Here is a 21,557-nt window from a genome sequence, read left to right as displayed (position 1 = left end):
TCTTTAACTCAGAGCATCAGGGCCACTGCTCAATACAGAGACAAGGCACACTGGAACAGTTCGAAGACACAGAACACACATCAGAATAGAGTCACAGACGGCAGAAATGTTTGAATAACTTTAAAACCGACGGCTGCCGAGGGACGCGGTAGCACACACCTGTAACCCTAGGACTCAGGAGACAGAGACAGGAATAGTAGGAGTTCAAGGTCCTCCTCAGTGTGGTGGCTACATTGGTTGTCAACTTGATTGCAGCTGAAATCAGCTCAAACCCCAAACTGGCTGGGCACACCCGTGAGGGAGTTTTGCTTAATTAAATCATTTGCAGTGGGAAGATCTACTATTAATCCAGATCTTTTTTTTTTTTTAAAGATTTATTTATTACGTATACAGTGTTCTGCCTGCATTATGCCTGCAGGCCAGAAGAGGGCACCAGATCTCATTATACATGGTTGTGAGTCGCCATATGGTTGCTGGGAATTGAACTCAGGTCCTCTGGAAGAGCAGCCAGTGCTCTTAACTTCTGAGCCATCTCTCCAGCACTAATCGAGATCTCTCCATATGCATTCATTCTATAAATTCTGTTACTCTAGAGCACTCTGACTAATAATACACTCAGCTACATAGTGAGTTCAAGACCAGCCTGTGATGAACTAAACTGTCTCAAAAAATATAACTTACTGACTAAAGTCATATAGCGTATGGGGTGGTGGAACAAGGAGGCAGAGGCAGGTGGATCTCTACAGGTTTGGGGGGTCAACCTGGTCCAAATAGCAAGTTACAGGCAGCCAGCCAGGACTATATGAGATTCTTTCTCTAAACCAAAAACAAACAAGCCCCCAGGCATATAAAGCACTCGGTTTAAAGCACAAAGGGGTACGACGGGGTGCAGTAGAGGCTTGCCTCGCATGCATGAAGGGCTTCCTCCCTCTGCAGTGGCCTTAGGTGACCCGTGAAAATGGCTCCCTACTCTCTCGACCTAGAATCTCCACAAAGCCACGCAAATCAAGAGGTTCCAATCTTTATGTTCATCTTAAGGACACTGTGAGGCTGCCCAGGCCCCCAGGGGTATACATAACCAAATATTTTTCCAGGCATCTGGAAGATGTCACCTTACAGAAGTGGCATGGGCATTCCAGGGGATTACACAATGTTGGATGAGCCCAGGACAAACAGTGGGGCTGGACACCAGGACACTAGCTTTAAAAAGTGCTAAATTTTAGTTATATATGCTTTTAAAAATGCAGTCACGCTGAACTGAAAGGTCAGTGAACACATCTAGGCGAACAGTGTACCGACTACTGGCTCATGGTGACTAGCCATACATGAGCCCCTCCCCAGACCCCGCCAATACATTAACCCCCATGCCACATGGAGACACACGATCCTACTGAAGAGGAAGGCATGGTTCCTCAGCAAGATGGAAGGTTGTCCAGAAGAAAAACGTCCCAGAAGAAACTGAAGAAACAAGACTTAAGGGACGGGGATAAATTTGGCATAATTTAATGCAAATTAAAAGCAGAACCGTGGCAAAGGATGAAGAAGCAGAGGAGGGGCTGTGGGGACAGCTCAGTCGGTGAGGTGTGTGCTTCACCAGCGTGCAAGCTGAGTGTGGATTCCCAGTGCCAAGGTGTAAAGCCAGGTGTGTACAAGGCTAGGTACACACACACACACACACACACACACACACACACGGTAGACGAATATGTAAGAATAAAATAGCAATAGGTGACCAAGTAGAAAATAGTAACAAATACGGAAGACATCAGCCCAACACTATCAACTACCCCTTGAAACATCAGTGGTATATGTGCTGGCTGGTTTTTATGTCAACTTGACACAGGCTAGAGCTACTTGGGAAGAGTGAACCTCAGCTGAGAAAATGATCCCATCAGATCAACCTGTAGGCATATTCTTAACTAATGATTGATGTGGGAGGGACCCACATCTACTCGCTATGGGCAGTGCCAGCCCCGGTCTCGTGGTCCTGGGTGCTATAAAAAAACAAAACCAAAGCCGGGCGGTGGTGGCGCACGCCTTTAATCCCAGCACTTGGGAGGCAGAGGCAGGCAGATCTCTGTGAGTTCGAGACCAGCCTGGTCTACAAGAGCTAGTTCCAGGACAGGCTCCAAAAACCACAGAGAAACTCTGTCTCGAACCCCCCCCCCCAAAAAAAAACAAAACCAAAAATGTTTATTGCCAGACAGTGGTGGCACACACCTTTAATCCCAGCACTTGGGAGGTCGAGGCAGACAGATCTCTAAGTTCGAGGCCAGCCTGGTGTACAGAGCGAGTTCCCAGACAGCCAGGGCAACACAGAGAAACCCTATCTCAAAAAAACAAAACAAAGACTCAACAAACCTCACAGACTAAACAGTCAAGCAGATACTCACATTAAATAGAAAGACATAATAAAAATAAATCTTAAGAGACCAGATGGGGCTGAAGAGTTAGCTCAGCAGTTAAGATCACTTGTTGCTCTTCTAGAGGACTCTGAGGCTGGGTTCCCAGCACCCACATGGTGGCTTACCGCCATCTGTAACTCCAGTTCCTGTGGACCCAGTGACCTCTCATGACCTCCGCAGAAACCAGGGGTGGCACACATACATAGAAATGCAGGAAAATCACACATACACACAAAATAAAATAAAATAAAACAAGGAAATCTATTTTTTTAAAAAAGGATCCAGCCGGGCGGTGGTGGCGCACGCCTTTAATCCCAGCACTTGGGAGGCAGAGGCAGGTGAATCTCTGGGAGTTTGAGGCCAGCCTGGTCTACAAGAGCTAGTTCCAGACAGGCTCCAAAACCACAGAGAAACCCTGTCTCGAAAAACCAAAAAAAAAAAAAAAAAAAAAAAAAAAGGATCCAATAAAGTGCTTGCTGAGTTTAGACTTCCAGCACCAGCACCACACGACAGGCTGAGCATGTGGCTTTGCCTGCTCCTAGAACTGGAGCACAGGGACAGGAAGACCCTGAGGTTCGTTCATTAGGTGAGCTCAGGTTCAATGAGAGACTTTGTCTCAAAACCGAACAAATGAATGAATGAATGAAATGGAAAGTAATAGAAGGTGCTGATACCGACCTCTGGCCTCCATCACATGCACACACACACAATACACACAAGATTAAAAATTAAAATGTCTTTTAAGTTGTCTCGGTCCCAGTGTCTCCTCACAGCAACAGAACAACAACTCAACAGAAGGCAGTAGGGCACAGCTACCCTGAAAGACACATTGGCAGTTTCTCTGATGTTTTTTTTGGCAGGGTTTTGTGTATTCCATGCTGGCCCTGAAATCTGAAGCTGGGGATGATCTTGAACTTCTGATCCTCCTGCCTCCAACTCCTGAATGCAGGGATTGCAGGTGTGCACCACCATGCCTAATTCATGTGGTGCTAGGGATGGAACCTGAGAGCCTTGTGTCTGCTGGGCAAGCATTCTACCAACTGAGCTGCATCCCAAGTGTAACCCTGGCAATTTGTTAAAAACTAATCTCTATGGTCCAGCAATTATGCTCATCGGTCTTTTACCCAAATGAGCTGAAAACTTTGTGCCCCCACAAAAACTTGCCTGTGGTTGTTCATACAGCATTGTTCATAATTTCCAAACCCTGGAGACAACCAAAGCATCCTTCAGTATGCAAATGGATGAACAAATTAATACACCAAGACAACAGTGTTGTTCAACACTGAGAAGTCACAGGAAAACATGAGAAGATTGAAATCCATATTACTGAGTGAAAGAAGCCACAGGAAAGGGCTATATACTGGAAGAGTCTAACGACAGAACAGTCTAGAAGAGGCGAAACTATGGAGAGAGTACAAAGATCAGAGGCGGTCGGTAGTCAGGTAGGAAGGAAGGATGGACAGACAATGCATAGAGGGTTTCTAGAGCAATAAAACTTTATTGTACTGAATGGCAGTACATGGATGTTGTGTCTGTTACAGCTTTCAAACCCTCAGAATGAACAAATCCAAGAAAGAATGGGGTCCTTGTTAGTGCAGGTCCGTCCAGCGTCATAGAGGGGCTGTCAACAGCGGAGAGGGTGTGCCTGTATGTGTGGGGTTAGAGCTCTCTGCACTTTCCACTGAACCTAAGGCTATTATATAACATTTGTGTTAATTTTATTAATTAGCTCCCAAATCCTGTAGGAGGCATAGAGGTCTTGGTGCTCACACATGTGCAGTAGGGAACCTGGGATGTTAGCTCAGAGTTGCTCCTTCAAGGGAAGGAGTGCAAAACCTATTTCCCACCCAGAGGGCCGGAGCAGACCTGCTGTCTAGCCTGGTGACCTCTGCGAAGTCTGTGTGGCTGAGACCTTCTGGCACCAGACTCTTTTCCAGGTCCGCTTTCACAGACTTGTGTTTTTGGTCAATCTACAGAACCTACTTCACGGAAGGTGCCATGTGTACTTCACAAGGGGTTTCTATGTAGTCATGTGTGTACTTAGCTTCCTTTTTGTGCTTTGCTGTGGACATGGGGTCGATTTCGCCATCCCCAAAATAGTTTTCACCAGGCTGTGCAGTGTTTAAATACACCTAAAATAAGCAACTCCCCGGGTGTGAACCAGCACCGGCTACTGCTGCACGGAGCTGCCTTTTTGCCTCCTGTGGCTTGTGGCTCTGCTGCCCGTGAAGGCTGCAGAGAGCCCCACACAATCCCCACATACATTGTTACTACACCTTTTTACAGATGACCAGAAGAAATGTGAACAAAGACAAAACTGCACAGATCCAGGAATCTTAAGGAACCCAGAGCAGGTGAGACACAAGAATACCACACCATACCACACCTAGCCACATCACTACCATATCTACTGAAAACTAAGGCTAAAGAGAAATGTTAAAAGCCAAAGGGTCACAAACACACACACACACACACACACACACACACACACACACACACAGAGAGAGAGAGAGAGAGAGAGAGAGAGAGAGAGGGTGGGGGAGGAAGAGAGTGAGAAGAACAGTGACAACTAATTTATTGTGAGAAACTATATAAGCAAGAAGGTCATAGAGCAATCATTACCTTTAAAATGGTACAAGATAATAATTTTATATCCAGCAAAAATGTCTTTTACAATAAAACAACAATAAATAGTACCTTAACCGGGCATAGTGGTGCATGCCTTTAATCTCAGCACTCCGGAGGGAAAAGTAGGTGGATGTCTACATGTCTATGAGTTCAAAGACAGCCTTGTCTACATAATGAGTTCCAGGACAGCCAGATATAGAGAGACCTTGTAAAGTATCTTACTATTGATTAATTTTTTTAAAAAAATTATTTATTATGTATACAATATTCTGTCTGTGTGTATTCCTGTAGGCCAGAAGAGGGCACCAGACCTCATTGCAGATGGTTGTGAGCCACCGTGTGGTTGCTGGGAATTGAATTCAGGACCTTTGGAAGAGCAGGCAATGCTCTTAACCAATGAGCCATCTCTCCAGCCCTTTTTTGGTTTTTTGAGACAAGATTTCTCTGTGGCTTTGGAGCCTGTCCTGGAACTCCCTCTGTAGCCCAGGCTGGCCTTGAACTCACAGAGATTTGTCTGCCTCTGTCTCTGCCTCCTGAGTGCTGGGATTAAAGGTATGTGCCACCATTGCTCATGGAGCCCAGGAGTTGGCACTGTTGGCACTGCACGGTTGTGAGCCACCAAATGACATTTGGAACCAAGTCCAGAGCCAGTGTAAGACCAACAGCAAATAGCAGGTGCTCCTAACCACTAAGCCATCTATCTCCCCAGTCTCGGTTTTTTGTTTGTTTGTTTGCTTATTCTTACTTTTATTTTTATTTTATGTTCTTTGGTGTTTTGCCTGCATGTGTATCTCTGTGAGGGCACCAGAAGGCCTGGAACTGGAGTTACAGACAGTTGTGAGCTGCCATGTGGGTGCTGGGAATTGAACCTGAGTCCTTTGGAAGAGCAGCCAGTGCTCGTAACCATTGAGCCATCTCTCCAGTCCCTGTTTGCTTTTTTTTTTTTTTCCTTTTTTTTTTTTTGAGATAGGGTTTCTCTGTAGCTTTGGGGCCTGTCCTGGAACTAGCTCTGGTAGACCAGTCTGGTCTTGAACTCACAGAGATTTGTCTGCTTCTGCCTCCCGCATAACTGCCAGGCTTGTTTGCTTTTTTAACTGTTTTTTTAAAGATTTTTTTTTAATGCATTGGTTCTGTGTGAGGGTGTCAGGTTCCTTGGAACTGGAGTTACAGACAGTTGTGAGCTGTCATGTGGGGGCTGGGAATGGAACCCAGGTCCTCTGGAAGAACAGTCAATACTCTTAACCTCTGAGCCAACTCTCCAGCCCCAACTATTTGTTTTTTTAAGGCAGGGTTTGTAGCCTAGGCTGGCCTGGAACTTACTATATAGACCAAGCTGTTCTCTTGAACGTTTGGCCTCAGCCTCCCATGCATTGGGAATATACGTATGTGCCAGCACGCCTAACTTTCTCATTTATTATTAATTAATTAATTAGTTAGTTAGTTATTGCAATGGTTTGAACTCAGAGCCAGACAAGAGCTCTAACACTGAGCAACACACCCATCCCCTAAAAATAGTTTTAGCTAAGTTTAGAAAAGCTAAAGGATGTTCTTTAGGCTAACAGGAAATGCTATCAGTAGTGTATGGTTTGGTTTTCATCTTCAGCGTGGGAACAGTGCATGCATCAGATTGGCATGTCTGTGGGGCATTCTGACGGCTAACAGGGCCCAGTCCACCGCAGGCAGTGCCACCCCTGAGCAAGTGCTCTGGGTTGAGCAGTCCCAGTGTAACCAAGCCAGTAGGTCAAATTCTGTCATGCTCTCTGCTCTAGCTCCTGTCTTCAGCTTGCACCCCAGCTTCTCTCAATGACGGACTGTAACCTGTAAGCCAAACGAACCTTCTCTCTTCTCCAGGCTGCTTTTGGTTATGATGTGTATCACAGCAACAGGAAGCTAACTAGGACAGACAGAACTCTGGATCCACAGAAAGGTACAGCATTAGAAATGATAAAGCATCAGAAAACCGAAAATACCACAGTCATCCCTCTGCATTCACGTGGAATTCATTCTCCTGTGGGTACCAAAACTCACAGGCATTCAAATCCCTCAGTGAAAGGCTTAGTCTTGTATGCCACCTGCAGGTGGAGGGAAGACTTCATCCACCTCTAGATTCTTTATACCCATGTATCGTATACTGTATCATCAGTCGTACGCTTGCCACTGTACGGCTTAAGAACTAGTACGACTGAGCCTGGTGAGGAATCCCTGCTACTCAAAGTGCTGAGGCAGTAAGATCTCAAGCTCTTGAACCTGGGCTTGCATGAGCAATTTAGTCAGACCCTGTCTCAAAATGGGGTAGAGTGGGGGCTGGAGAGATGGTTCGGTGGTTAAGAGCACTTGCTACTCTTCCAGAGGACCCGGGTTCAGACCACCTCCATCTCCAGGACACAGGAACCCTCTTCTGGCCTCCAAGGACCCCACCACCAGCATTGGTAAATGCTCACATGCATATACACAAAAATACATATAAATCTAAATAAAAAAGATGACTCGGGATGTAGCTCAGTGATAAGGTTGCTTGCATAGCATGTGCATGGCTCTGAATTTGATCTCCAGAAACCAGAAAAAATGAATAATGATTTAAAAAATCTGTACACGGTCAATACGGGTTCAGGATTTTGAGGGGGGTTTTGTTTGGTAATATTTCAAACCACAAATTTTCAAACCATAGCTGCAGAATGTGCAGTGTTTAAATTTGTATCTTTTTTTTTTTTTTTTTCAAGACAGGGTTTCTCTGTGTAGCCCTGGCTGTCCTGGAACTCGCTCTGTAGACCAGGCTGGCCTCGAACTCACAGAGATCCACCTGCCCCTGCCTACTGAGTCCTGCGATTAAAGGTGTGCACCATCACTGCCTGGCTATCTTAAATTTTTTTTAATGCTAACTGACTTTAAAGTGATGATGACGACGACGATGCCGATGACATGGGCGTGAGGATGTTTGTAGCTTCATAGATACCCGCTAAGGAAGCTGCTCAATGCCCTGGGTCAATTCGAATGTGGAAGAACACAGCGCGGTGACAGCACAGGCGGAGGGTGAGACTAGGACTGCACACACTCAGAGCACCTGCACCAGTGTGGGGCACACTCACAGTTGGTGCAATACTGAGGCATTACGTAATCCACGTAAAACGTGATGAAGGAGGGACAGTGTTGTTCTTAGCAGCAGTGATCAAACCAACACACACAGGGCTCAGTACAGAGCTATCAGTGGGAGCAACAAACCCCAAAGTACTCTCTCCCGAGGGAGGCGAGTGAGTCCGCCGCTCAGAAGCAGAGCAGTGACTAACTACAAAAGAAGACCAGGAGAGGAGAAGGGCAGAGAAACAGATACCAGCTGTAGATGGCGACCTAAACAGAACTCTGTCGATAATTGTGCAGATGACGAAAACATCAATGAACTAAATGGCAGACTCTGGAAACTGCAAGCCTCATGTTATTTACAAGAGATGTACTTTGAATACATTGGCACCAACATGCAGAGACAGCAAGTATTACAGCATTGGTGTGGTGACTCTAACGGACAACAGAACAGAACTGAAGGTTAGTGTTCTGGAGACGTAAGTATCGATTCCACAAAGGCAAAGGCAGCACTGAAATCCTAAAATGTATCTGCTTAACGACGAAGATTCAAAACACATAAGGCAAAAAATTGGCTATATTAAGGAGAGAAATAGACAAACCTACATTCAGAGATGGAAAAGGAAAGAGAAATATAAACGGGTGGTGGTGACCTTTAATCCCAGCACTCAGGAGGCAGAGGTAGGCGGATCTCTGAGTTTGAGGCTAGCCTGGTCTACAAAGTAAGTTCTATGACAGCCAGAGCTGTTACATAGAAAAACCCTGTCTCGAAAAGCCAAAAAAGAAAAAGAGAAAGCCAAAAGAAAAAAAAAGAAAAAGAAAAAAAGAAAAGTGAAGAGAAGAGAAGAGAGAGAGAAATACAGGGCCAAAGAGTCACGTAGAGAAAGAAATGGATAGAGAGCCGCAGACAGACAGACTGACAAGGGCAGATGATGGGTCCCAGCAACGGGCGGCAACTGATGGAAGGAACTCTGAATCACACAGGGGAGTCAGGTGCTCCGGGTTCAGGAGCCTGGGATGATGGGATTCTGGAGGGATGGGTAGGGGAGAGTGCATCACTTACCGGCAACCCCATTAACCCTTGGGGGCCAGGTTCCCCAGGCAGTCCCTATATAAGAGAGGGAGCAGAATTAAGTTAGCTGATGGCAGCTATCACCTAGGACCCCACAGACTCCCCAGATCCCCCCACTGAGGTCACTGGGGTACTCACTCTCTCGCCTCTCTCTCCTGGGTGGCCAGAGGGTCCTTTGGGTCCAGAAGAGCCTGGGGTTCCCTGAACAATAAGACAGGGCCTCAGTCTTGTGTTGGGGTAGGTAGACAGGAGATGGGGACAGAGGAAATGGGAAGGGAAGCCCCAGCTTGGCCCAGGCCTCATAGCATGCACAGTACACAGCAGGCAGGTCAGACACCCCCACCCCATGGGTCGGCTGCAGCCTGAAGAATCCCACTCTTCCTCGAGGGATAATAGTGCTTCTTGTTGGGTGAACTGAGTTAAGAAGATTTATGGCAAGCACTTTGCATATCAAAGTATGCACTGAACGACTGGATGAACAGACGAGAGAATGGAGTTACGCATGGATGATAGAACCTGGATAATGACTTACCATTTGTCCAGGACTCCCAGGGGCACCTGTGGGGCCAGGAAGTCCGGGAGGACCTGAATAAAGCAGGATGTCTTCAGGAACAGAATGGACCACAAGGCTAAGGAGTTTCCCAATACCCACAGCCCTGCTCCTTTCTACCAACCCCTACCCTTACCCCAGGCCTGGATTCAACTTACCCATGGGCCCTGGAGGGCCTGGAGGGCCTGGAGGTCCAGTGGGTCCTTGAGGCCAGTGGCTGCTGGTCTCAGTGAAGGTGTTAGACAGTAATGGATCTCCTGGCAGAGGAAAGACAGCAAGTGAGCGGAGCTGGGGGAGTGGGCCATCAGCCATCGCCTCTCACTTCTGCCACATTGGCTCTGACTGCCCTACAGGACAGCCTGCAGCACAGACAGGGCCACCAGTACCTGCTGCCAGGTACAGAGAGGAAGGGAGTCTGGGTTCTAACACTACCACAGTCTGGTTAGCGACATCCAGGACTCTCTCCTGTGCTGGCCTCGTACAGTTACATGCTGAATGAGAGAGAGAGAGAGAGAGAGAGAGAGAGAGAGAGAGAGAGAGAGAGAGAGAGAGAGGAAGCTGCCTTTTGCCAACTGTCTACTGTGTTTCAGGCTTCTGTGCATTGAGGATCATGGGGCCCTGGAAGGCTGGCACTGTTGCCTACACACGATAGAACCAAGGACACTGAGGCTAGGAGCAAAGACAAAGAAGGTGAGGTGGAGCAATGATGAAATGAGAGAACGAATAAGGAATGGTACCCAATCATTCGCCAAAGACAGAGCAGGGTGGTGTGGGCCACGCCTTTAATCCCAGCACTCGGGTGGATCTCTGTGAGTTCTAGGCCATCCTGGTCTACAGAGTAAGTTCCAGGGAGGAGGAGGAGGAGGAGGAGGAGGAGGAGGAGGAGGAGGAGGAGGAGGAGAAGAAGAAGAAGAAGAAGAAGAAGAAGAAGAAGAAGAAGAAGAAGAAGAAGAAGAAGAAGAAGAAGAAGAAGAGAGTTGAAATTGCCACTGTGCACTCCCTTGCTTCAACCTCTGGCAGCATGTGGGTAGGTCAGGCCAGGCTACCTGCGGAAGACACCTAGGATCCATGCTGGTATTCAGTTGGGGTAGGGGCTGGAGCCACCCAGTGCAACCTGCTAAGCAGGGTGACAACTGGGCAAGTCCAGCACGCAGGTGACACAGGATGGATGGCCACAGGTACCAGGGTTATGGTTGCTTCAGATTCGGTTACCCCACCTCAACCCCCGGGACCCCAGGGGGACTTACCATTCAGGGAGATATGGGCGTGGGGTGGTCCAACAGGGGCTGGGGGGCCTGGGGGCCCAGGAGGTCCAGGAGGTCCTGGAGGGCCCATCTCTCCAGGGATGCCTGCAGCTCCTGTCTGGCCAGGGCGCCCTGGGGGTCCCTGTGGACCTACAGTTAAGAACAGGGATGGATGGGCATATGGGAGGCGGGATAAAGACGTTGGGGGTAGTGGGGTATGCAGGCCTGCCTTGTCATTTATCTTACAGGGATGAACACAGGAAGTCCGGGAGGACCTGAATAAAGCAGGATGTCTTCAGGAACAGAATGGACCACAGGCTAAGGGTCTCAGTCAGGCTGTCCCGGGCTCCCTCCTGGAGGGCTTCCAGACCTCCCAGTGTCCTCCAAAGAACCCTGGTCAGAGGAGCTGGGCACTGTTGTTTCTCATCTGTCTAGCTATGCCCCATCCTGGAGGCAAAGACTGGGCCAGTTCCACCCAGTACCCAGTTCAGGGTCTGCTGAGCAGAGTACATGAGTCAAATGGACCAAGACAGTTTCACAGCCCAGGAATGAACAGGAACCACTGCAGGGCTGCTGAGCAAGGGCCAGGGAAGAGGACCGGGCCTGTTCACTTTGAGGATGCCCCCACTGCAGGGCTGCTGAGCAGGGGCCAGGGAAGAGGACCAGGCCTGACTGGGAGTTTCCAGAGGACACTGCAATTTCAGTGCTGGGTATAACCAGGAGAGTAGAACAATTTTTGTTGTTCACAAGAAAAATGTATCCTCAATGCTCATAGTAGTATTATGTAGAGCAGTCAAAATTAGAAATCATATGTCCATTAGCTAATGAATGAATAAATAAAACATAAAAAAAGAGGACCAGGCCTGTCCACTTTGACAATGCCAATGAAAGCATCCTCTAGACCCCCACGGCAGGAGGGATGCCTACGTAAGTTGAAGAGAGTCAGCTGTGGGGGCACACGCCTTTAATCCTACCACTTGGGAAGCCAAGAAAGGTGGATTTCTGAGTTCAAGTCCAGCCTGGTCTACATAGCAAGCTCCAGGCCAGCCAAAGGGCATAATGAGACCCTGTCTTAAACCACAAAAACAACAACAAACAACAACAACAACAAAAACCCAAAATCTCCAACCAACCAACCAACCAATACAATGCAAAAAGAAACTTGGAAGGCAGCCCCATGGGCACTCACCTGGTGGGCCTCTCATCCTCACTGGGTCCTGACTGTCAGTGTCTACCTTGGGCCTAGGCATCTCCCAAGGATCAACTCTGTCTGAAGAGAAAAGACCATGAAGCAGCTCTGTGGTTGCATTTGACCCGACTCCATCCTGGTCCCTCAGACAGATCCTACTATCTTGAGGTAGATATGCACCCCCTTCCATTCCCATAGATCCTAGTAAACCTTGGGCTGAGCAGTTAGGCAGAGGTCAGCATCCCTGCTGGGCCTGGGAGGGAAGATCTCAGGTCTCCCCCCCTTAACTGGGACTGTTTGCTTCCCAGACTCCAGCGGTCAGGAATCCCCAAGGGCTTCCAGTCATGGCCACTGGAGAACTGGGAAAACCAGTGTCCTGAGGGTCAGAGGGGGCATTTTCTCCTCTTAAACTATGACATGGGGGTATATACCCTGCTGTACCCCTTACCCTGCAGGTCTCCATCCCCAGGGCTGCCCTGGGTAGCTGGGGAACCCCAAATCAGGGCAGAGTCCTTAGGGGTAGCTGGGATTGAGGACACCGTCCGCTCTGTGACACTCAGAACAGCTACCTGTGGAGGAAGACAGAGATGGGTGGGTGCCAGGAACTCACGAGGGACAGTCCAGCCTTGGCCGTGGGGGTCAGGAGGCCCAAGGAGCCAGCAGAATCCAGCTGTGAGCGGAGACCTTGGGCTCACAGGGGTCCAGAATGTCATCAGAAGTGCCACACTTCATAATATGCCCCGGGGAACAGTCACTCTGTCCTGTTTCTGCCACCCACATTGAGCTCTGTGATAATGGGATCTGCTGGCCATAAAAGTATGCTGCTTCTGTTAAAGTTCCATAGGGAGTTGGGAGGAGCTGTGTGCATGTGTGTGTGCGCACGCGCGTGTGCATGCTGAAGATTGGCATACTGCCCCCCGCATGCCAAGCAAGTGCTGTACCATTGAGATTTTGCAGGGGAAACTGGGAGGGTCTGACCCCCCTACACACATTAGGGCCTAGGACAAAGAAGATTCTGCAGATATGCCAAGCTCCTGACCAAGGGTCAGGAAAAGAAGAGATGACCACTGGCGGTGGTCTGTCCTCACAGCGGGTGGTTTGCAGTTATGTAACTGCTCCTCCTGCTGTGATATGGCTTCCAGATTTCCCTATGACAGCTAACACTTTACTGAACTTCTCCACAAATGATCAGGACAAGTTCCCAGAGGAGGGCCATAACAGAGAAAAAACAGCGTGTATCCATGCACGTCCAGAAACCCTGGAAGAAAAAGATGATTAAAACGTGGTAGCTGCCGGGCAGTGGTAGTGCACACCTTTAATTCCAGCACTCGTGAGGCAGAGGCAGGCGGATCTCTGCGAGTTCAAGGCCAGCCTGGTCTACAGAGCGAGTTCCAGGACAGTCAGGGTTACACAGAGAAACCCCGTATTGAAAAACCAAGGAAAGGGCTGGAGAAATGAACCAGTGCTTAAGAGCACTGGCTGCTCTTCCAAAGGACCCAGGTTCAATTCCCAGCACCCACACGGCAGCTCACATCTATCTGTAACTCCTGTTTCAGAAGATCCAACGCCCTCACATAGACATGCAGGCAGAATACCAATATACATGAAATAAAAAAATAAATTAATTAAAAAAAAAGTGGTAGCTTAGGAGCAGTGAGATGGTTCAGCTGGGAAAAGTTCCTACAGCCAACCCTAATAACCTAAGTTCAATTCCCAGGACCCACACAGTAGAAGAAAACAGCACCCCCAAATTGTCCTTTGCCCTCCACACACACACATACACACACATACACGCACAAATGGCACTCTGACGTGCCCACTAAACACAAATAAATAAATATAGTTTTCTAAAAAGGTGGCAGCTTACGGCTGTAATCCCAGTTACTAAGGAGGAAGAGACAGTAGGATCTATAGTTCAAGACCAGCCTGCACCACACAGCAATACCCTGTGGGGGCTTAAAGAAAATGATCCCCAAAGGGCTAGCAAAGTGATTCAGTAAAGTCCTGCCACTGACTAGATGGACCCACAGGTTGGATGGAGAGAACCCCACATACACACAATAAACAAACAAACACATGATTTTAAAAGATAGGTGGGTCTCTAATAGGAGCCCAGCCTGGTCTATACAGGGAGTTCCAGGCCAGCCAGGGCTACAGGGCAAGATCCTGTCTCAGAAGCTGCCGGTTTTTCTCTCTGGGACTCAGGCAGTCTCTGCAAACAGTTTTCTGACACGTATTCTAGATTTCTTAGTTTTCCTGACCCTGTGTTTACTGTCTTCATTTCTTGAGCTAACTTGAGATATGTAATGGGCATTTTCATTTATGTATATGGTGTGGAGGGGCAGGACAAAGGACAAAGGTGAGAGGCAGGAGGGGCTCTCATTGTGCTTGGGGACGTGCCTTGGTTTATCTGCCTGGAACTGGGCCTCCCGGAGGGAGGGATGGTATGCCAGGCTATAGCACCAGGCAGTAGCTTCATGGCGAGGGCAACCAAGGAGCAGAGGGCAAAGAGCTGGAGGGACATCAGGCAGGGCAGGGCCATGACTTCTGGAAAGCAGTCTGCCCGAGGGTGGAAGCTCAGTGGATGGGCAGGGGGGTACAGGAAGGAGTGGGGAAGGCCAAGGTCTCCAAGGCCCAGGGCAAGAGGGGGACTGCTCACCCACCTTGGCCTCCAGCACCTTCAGTCTCTCCGTCAGCTCAGATACTTTGCTGCAGTTGAGACAACCTGTGGGGAGGGGAAGGCTGGGCTAAGGCTAGAGGTTGAGGTCCCCTTAGGGGCTTCACCCTTAGGGGAGACAGTTACCTAACCCTAATCCACGGGGGAGCAGTGTGGGGCTGGGCTGCAGAGTCACTGCAGGCCCAGGCGGCCTACACCCCTCGGGGTTCTTTCTATTTGAGAAGCCTTCAGAATGGGACAATTCTCCCATCACAGGCTCTGGGGCCCCGGTCTGGTGGTCTCAGCATCCGAATGTCCAACTCCAAAGCCATAGGCAGGAAATCCTGTTGTTTCCTACTGGGTAGGGTGGGACCTGGGTTACCAGCTCTGGGGATCAACAGATGCTACCGGTCTCACGGGTACCACTGTCTGGCTGTCACAGAGACATACTCCAGCGTCTCTGTTCGTTGTTTTTTTTTAAACGAAGCCTGTACAAACTGGTCACTCTGGTCTTCATTGTGGCCCTGTGTGTTACACAAATGCCAAACAAGAGCCACCTGAGTTTGTGACAAGGTGCAGTGAATGTCCAATACAGTAACCCACACAGCTCAGAGCAGCCAGGCCCGGTGCTGCCCACTCCTGGCTATGGCACCTTCGACAGGGCAAGGTACCACTTGACCCTCTGTGTCCTGCTCAGGGGAGTAAACTGAACAAGGTCTTCTGGGCGTCGTGGGCAGCTATGAAGCTTGAAAGCATCTGGCTAAAGCCTCAGGCTCCCCAGTACAGAGAGGAAACTGATGAGTTGGGCGTAACTACAAAAGCCCAGGGTCACAAGACTCAGGGTGGCTGGCCCAATTCAGACGCCCCTCTAGGAACACCGTCTGCCTCAAGGCTTTCTGTTGGGGGGATGAGGTAAAGTAGTGTTACCCTTGATTCTCTACTGCTGGACCCAGTACACTTCCAGGGACAATCACCACACCCCCGTGGGTCCAGCCCAGAAATCCCCACGAGGCTGCCCCAGACCCACCTGAGAACGCTGTGGGCCGTACTGCCATCCGTCGTATGCTGCTGCCTGACCATGTAGGCTCCAGGAAGCCAGGGGAGCCTGCAATGGAGGGACAGTGGGCTAAGAGTTTGCTGACCTGAGCTAGCCTTGCTCCATTAGAAGGCCCATCACACTGTTGTTGCTCCAGCAGCGATCTCTGCTCCCCTTCACGTACAGAGAAGCACAGGGAGCTGGGTAACTTCCCTGGGTCACACGGCAATAAGGAGGCAGGACCTAATAAGGTGGATGGCTGGTGAGAGGGGCTGGGCCCTCTGTGAGGGACACACATAAACTGAAGGTTTCCCCCAGGGACCCAGTATATGACAGAGCTGAGAGGGTGGAGCTAACAGACAAGCCCAGCTCCCAGTTCCTGAGTGATCTGCCCTCTCTGACCTGCTCTTTGCTCCCATCTGTAAAACGCAGCAGCGAGGCCTCTCTTCTTGTTCGGCAAGGCCAGGAGAGAGTGACGTGTGCAAAGGGTCTACCGTTCATATACAGGGCTCAGGTACACAGTAGGTGCTCAATAAATGATTGCACGGTTGCTATGCTTGCTCTCCATACCCCATTTAGTAAGAAAAATACCGAAGTGGTATGTTTTAAATGAAGCCAGGGAGAGGCTGGCTGCCCATTCCAGGAGTCTACCCACTCCACACCCTGGAGGATTATCCAGCCTGGCTGGTCTGGTTTCATGGGCCTGAGTTTCCACACAGCTGGAGGGACAGACTGGCCAAGCCAAGGCGGAAGGCGCAGCTGGAGGGCTCTCCAGCTGACAGCGCTAACTGCCCTCCTCAGCCCCCTGTGCCTGCCTTTTAAGGCCATGAAGTGTCATCCTGGGGGGAGACAAGACCCAAATAAGGCACCAGCCTGGCTGTTTGGACATGGGCTGTGGGTTGAAGCAGGGAATGAGAGGCGCCGGCAATCCAAACCAGACGGGTCTCTCTGGCCAGCCCCCAGCAGGGAGGCTGCCTGGCTCTGCTGTGTGCACGTGGGATTTTTTGCTCAGGCAACTTCCTTAAGAGTCCCAAGGACCTGCAACTTGCTCAGGTACGGGGGTGGGGGGGGGGGTAAGAGCCTCCTGCAGGATACAGGAGTGGGGGTTTTCAGTCCAAGACAGTGGCAAAGATGGAAGTTCCTGAAGAGAGCAGATTCCAGCATGAAGTGCCCAGTACATTGCAAAGCTCAGCACAGTGAAGTGCCCAGTGCATTGCAAAGCTCAGCACAGCTCTAAAAGAGGCAGTCACGGCAGTTAACTTGTGTTTAGTGAGTGCTCATACACACACACACACACACACACACACACGCATGCACATGCATCCATTCCTGCACATCCTAAGCACCCCACATATGTCTTGTTTTGGTTTTACCACGGCAAACTGGGACCATATGGTTCTAACAGGTGGGCAATCAGGCATCCTCCTCTGGTCCCAGGAACAGCCAAGTGGATGGGTGAAAAGACCCCTCCCTGCTTTTCTACTGGAGAAACTGAGGCAGAAGGATGAAGTGACTTACTCATGGTCCTCCCTCTGTTCTTCAATTCATGACCCAACCCAAGCAGGGACCGTTTGCATGTCCACCTGGCAGAAAGGCTTAGCAGCCATCAGGAGATGAACCCCTTTGCAGCCCTTCAGCTTTCTGTTCCAGGTGAGAATGCAAAATGCCACTTGATTATCTTTGCAAAACATAGACCCAAAGCGCAGCACCAGTCTGTCGTCGTCGTCTTCTTCTTCTTCTTCTTCTTCTTCTTCTTCTTCTTCTTCTTCTTCTTCTTCTTCTTCTTCTTCTTCTTCTTCTTCTTCTTCTTCTTCTTCTGGGGGGGTGATGTCTCATAGAGCCTACACTGACCTAGAACTCACTGTGTGGTCAAGAATTTGAATTTGTGATCCTCCTGTATTCACCTCCCAGGTGCCATGATTACAGGTGTGTGCCACCATGCTTAGTTCCCAGGTGTCAGGATTGCAGGTGTGTGCCACCATGCCTAGCTCCCAGGTGTCATGATTACAGGTGTGTGTCACCATGTCTAGTTCCCAGGTGCCATGATTGCAGGTGTGTGTCACCATGCCTAGCTCCCAGGTGTCATGATTACAGGTGTGTGTCACCATGTCTAGCTCCCAGGTGCCATGATTGCAGGTGTGTGTCACCATGCCTAGCTCCCAGGTGCCATGATTACATGTGCCACCATGCCTAGCTCCCAGGTGCCATGATTACATGTGCCACCATGCCTAGCTCCCAGGTGCCATGATTACAGGGGTCACCATGTTTAGCTTCATTTCCTGATTTTAGAGGAGATTCTCCCTATGTAGCCCAGGCTGGCTTTAAATTTTTAATCCTACTGCCTAATCCTTCTTACCATTAGGATTAGAGGTGTGCGCCACCATAGCTAGCTTCTTTTATTCAACAATTTATTTTATTTTATTTTTTTAAAAACCAACTATCTCTTCTCATTTTACCATGCCAAATCCAGTTCCCACTCCCTCCCTTCGTCCAACTCTCTCCATCTCCCGCTCACAATCCTCAGAGAGGGTAAGGCTTCCCATGGGGAGTCAAGAAAGTCTAGCACACTGCTTTGAAGCAGGACCAAGGCCCTCCCCACTATATCTCGGCTGAGCAAGGGAATGGGTTCCAAAAGCCAGAACATGCAGTAGGGATAAATCCTGGTCTCACTGCCAGTGGCCCCACATTCTCTCCCACTCATACAACTCTCACCCACATTCAGAGAGCCATGTTTGGTCCTACGCTGGTTCCCTCGCTGTCAGACCGGAGTTGATGGGCTCCCATTAGCTCAGGACCCAGGCATCCACAAGGATGACCCCAGCTAAGACCCTAAGCAATAGAGGAGAGGGTGCCCGAACTGGCCTTGCCCTGTAGTCAGATTGATGAAAATCTTAAAAGTCACCATAGAACCTTCATCCAGCAACTGATGGAAGCAGATGCAGAGATCCACAGTGGAGCACTGGGCTGAGCTCCCAATGTCCAGTTGAAGAGTGGGAGGACTGAGAATACGAGAAAAGAGGTCAAGACCATGATGGCCACACCCACTGTGCCCCACAGCGCTTTCGGTGTGGGCATACCCTCGGAGACATACTGACGAGAGCAGCTCTCCAGATGACTACCACTGTCTGTCCCTTGACTTCAGCTCCTGCCCCACCAGGACAAGGACCTTTTCCATCTTGTATCTGCCAAGAAAAGTCCTACAAGCCCTGCAGGACTGCAAGCACCTTGATTAAACTTTTGTCCATAAACACAGTCATACCTCAGGCAAGCAAAAAATAAGCTCCCAGCAAGCACACTAGCAGGCAAAACAGTGCAGGTGATGGCCACAGCCGCCCTGGGGACGAGCTCACAAGTGCTGTAGTGGACACAGGCTGTCTCTGAGCTACTGATCAGTGGACCTGCAGCTGCAAATCATTTTCCAAACAATTCAGTTTGGGACATTTAGCCTAGAGACAGAAAGAACTGGAAAAATTAACAGAAGGGCTGTGGATGGCTCGGTCCGGAAAGTGCTTGCTGTGCAAGCATGGGGACCCGAGTTCAATCCTTAGCACCCGTGTAAAAACTATGTGTGGTCGCACATGCATAACCCCAATGCTGGGGGATGGAGGGAGCAGGGAGGATCCCTAAGGCATGGTACGGGCCAGCCAGGCTAGCTGAATCAGTGAGCTCCAGGACCAGTGATAGACACTATCTTAAAAGAAAAGTACAGAGAGAGTAAGGGAGACACCCAATGTCGAGTTCCAGCCTCCGTGTGTGTGTGTGTGTGTGTGTATGTGTGTGCGTGTTTGCCCACATGTGTACACATGTATACACACACCCACACACATGTACATAATTTAGACACACACCCCACACACATATGCATTCATACACACATATATACATATACACATACACAATACATGTATACACACATATATGTACACACACATACGTAAATGCACACACATACCTGGAGCAGCAGTATAGACAGAGTAGCTCAAAGTGATTGTGAATTCCAGTTAGCAAAGTAAGTTCAGTTGGACCTTGTGGTGGGCACCTGCAATCGCAACACTCAGGAGGCAGAGGCAGGAGGACCAGGAATTTGAGGTCAGCGTGGTCTGCACAGAGAGACCTAGTCTCAAAAATATTTAGGTGAGGCTGGAGAGACTGGCTGTGGTTAAGAGTGCTTGCTATTGTGGGGCGTGGTGGCGCACACCTTTAATCCCAGCAGAGGCAGAGGCAGGTGGTTCTCTGTGAGTTCGAGGCCAGCCTGGTCTACAGAGCTAGTTCCAGGACAGGACAGGTTCCAAACTCCAAAGCTACACAGAGAAACCCTGTCTTGAAAACAACAACAACAACAACACAACAACAAAAAAAAAAGGAAAAGAAAAGAAAAGAAAAAGAAAGAAAGAAAGAAAGAAAGAAAGAAAGAAAGAAAGAAAGAAAAGAAAGAAAAGTGCTTGCTATTCTTTCAGAGAACTCCAGTTTGGTTCCCAGCATCACATTGTTTGGATCACAACTGCTATAACTCCAGCTCCATGGGATCTGACACCTTCTTCTAGCCTCTTTGGATACCCACATTCTCATGAGCCTATGTACATGAGTACACATGCACACACACACACACACACACACAACCAGATTATAAAATTTGTTTTTAAAATATTATTTTGTAGGGAGCTGGAGAGATGGCTCCGTGGCTAAGAGCGCTTGTTCTTGAAGAGGCCCTGGGTTCAGTTCCCAGCACCCACATGATGGCTCACAAGCATCCGTAGCTCCAGCTCCAGGAGATCTGGGCACATACAAACACGCAAGCAGAAAACCCATAAAATAAGTAAATCTAAAAGAGAAAAAAGTCTGGGTGTAAGGCTAGGGGTGTGGTTAGTTCAGGGGAGGATTGCTGGCCTAGCACAAGCAAGGCCCTAGGTCCCATCCCCACTGGGAAGTGAATGTAATTGGCCTCCATAATCTCATAGGGAGCAGCACTATAGGAGGTGTGGCTCTGTTGGAGTGAGTGTGGCCTTGTTGGAGGAAGTGCATCACTGTGGGGGTGGGCTTTGAGGTTTCCTATGCTTAGGATATGACCCAGGGTCTCAGTCGACTTCCTGTTGTCTACAAGATATAGGACTCTCAGCTTCTACTCCAGCACCACATCTGCCTGCGTGCTGACATGCTTCCCGCTGTGATGATAATGGACTGAACCTCTGAACTGTGAGCCAGCCACCCCAATTAAGGTTTTCTTTATAAGAGTTGCCTCGGTCATGGTATCTCTTCACAGCAATAGAAACCCCAACTAAGACACTTGGCTATAAAACAGAGAAAAAAATGTTTAAGGAAACAATAAAATTCAGAAAGGACTAGAAAATATTGAGCTTTCATTCAGGGTTCACAGAAATCAGGCAAACCTCCCAAAGCTCTGATAAGCAAATAAAATACTTTTGGAGACATGCCATGCTGTGGGCCTTTTAGTGCACACACTTAGTGAGGATGCTTGGGTTAGGTGGGGGGTGTCCTGCTATGGTTAAGATAATCCATCACTCCCATTGGTGTTTGGTCAGAGACCAAAGTAGGCTCACGGTTGAGGCCCTTCTTGCCCTGAAAGATTCCTCCAGCCCCATATTGTATACTAGAAGGGCCCTAGGCTGGTCCCAGACCCCCATATTCTACTCACTCTGGGGCACTTCCCACTATCTAGGAGATCCCCAGCTGTCTGCATGTAT

General features: G+C 49.1%; 1 protein-coding gene across 4 annotated transcripts in view; it reads right to left on the bottom strand.

Annotated features, from left to right (window-relative positions):
* Emid1 (EMI domain containing 1) overlaps positions 1-21,557 on the bottom strand; it is a 48,114-nt gene that overhangs the window by 14,522 nt on the left and 12,035 nt on the right. For 3 of the 4 annotated variants that reach the window (XM_057771850.1, XM_057771853.1, XM_057771851.1), the window contains exons 4-12: positions 15,847-15,924; positions 14,827-14,888; positions 12,612-12,732; positions 12,164-12,244; positions 10,978-11,124; positions 9,889-9,987; positions 9,713-9,765; positions 9,319-9,381; positions 9,172-9,216 (exon numbers count right to left, since the gene is read on the bottom strand). In XM_057771850.1, the coding sequence (XP_057627833.1) occupies positions 9,172-9,216; positions 9,319-9,381; positions 9,713-9,765; positions 9,889-9,987; positions 10,978-11,124; positions 12,164-12,244; positions 12,612-12,732; positions 14,827-14,888; positions 15,847-15,924 (749 nt within the window). Of the gene's footprint in view, positions 1-6,807; positions 6,945-9,171; positions 9,217-9,318; positions 9,382-9,712; positions 9,766-9,888; positions 9,988-10,977; positions 11,125-12,163; positions 12,245-12,611; positions 12,733-14,826; positions 14,889-15,846; positions 15,925-21,557 lie in introns of those variants that run through there. The other variant, XM_057771852.1, reaches the window with a different exon arrangement.

The sequence above is a fragment of the Chionomys nivalis genome, chromosome 6 (genome assembly GCF_950005125.1).
Source record: "Chionomys nivalis chromosome 6, mChiNiv1.1, whole genome shotgun sequence".
Classification (NCBI taxonomy): domain Eukaryota; kingdom Metazoa; phylum Chordata; class Mammalia; order Rodentia; family Cricetidae; genus Chionomys; species Chionomys nivalis.
This window is presented reverse-complemented; position numbering and strand designations above follow the sequence as displayed.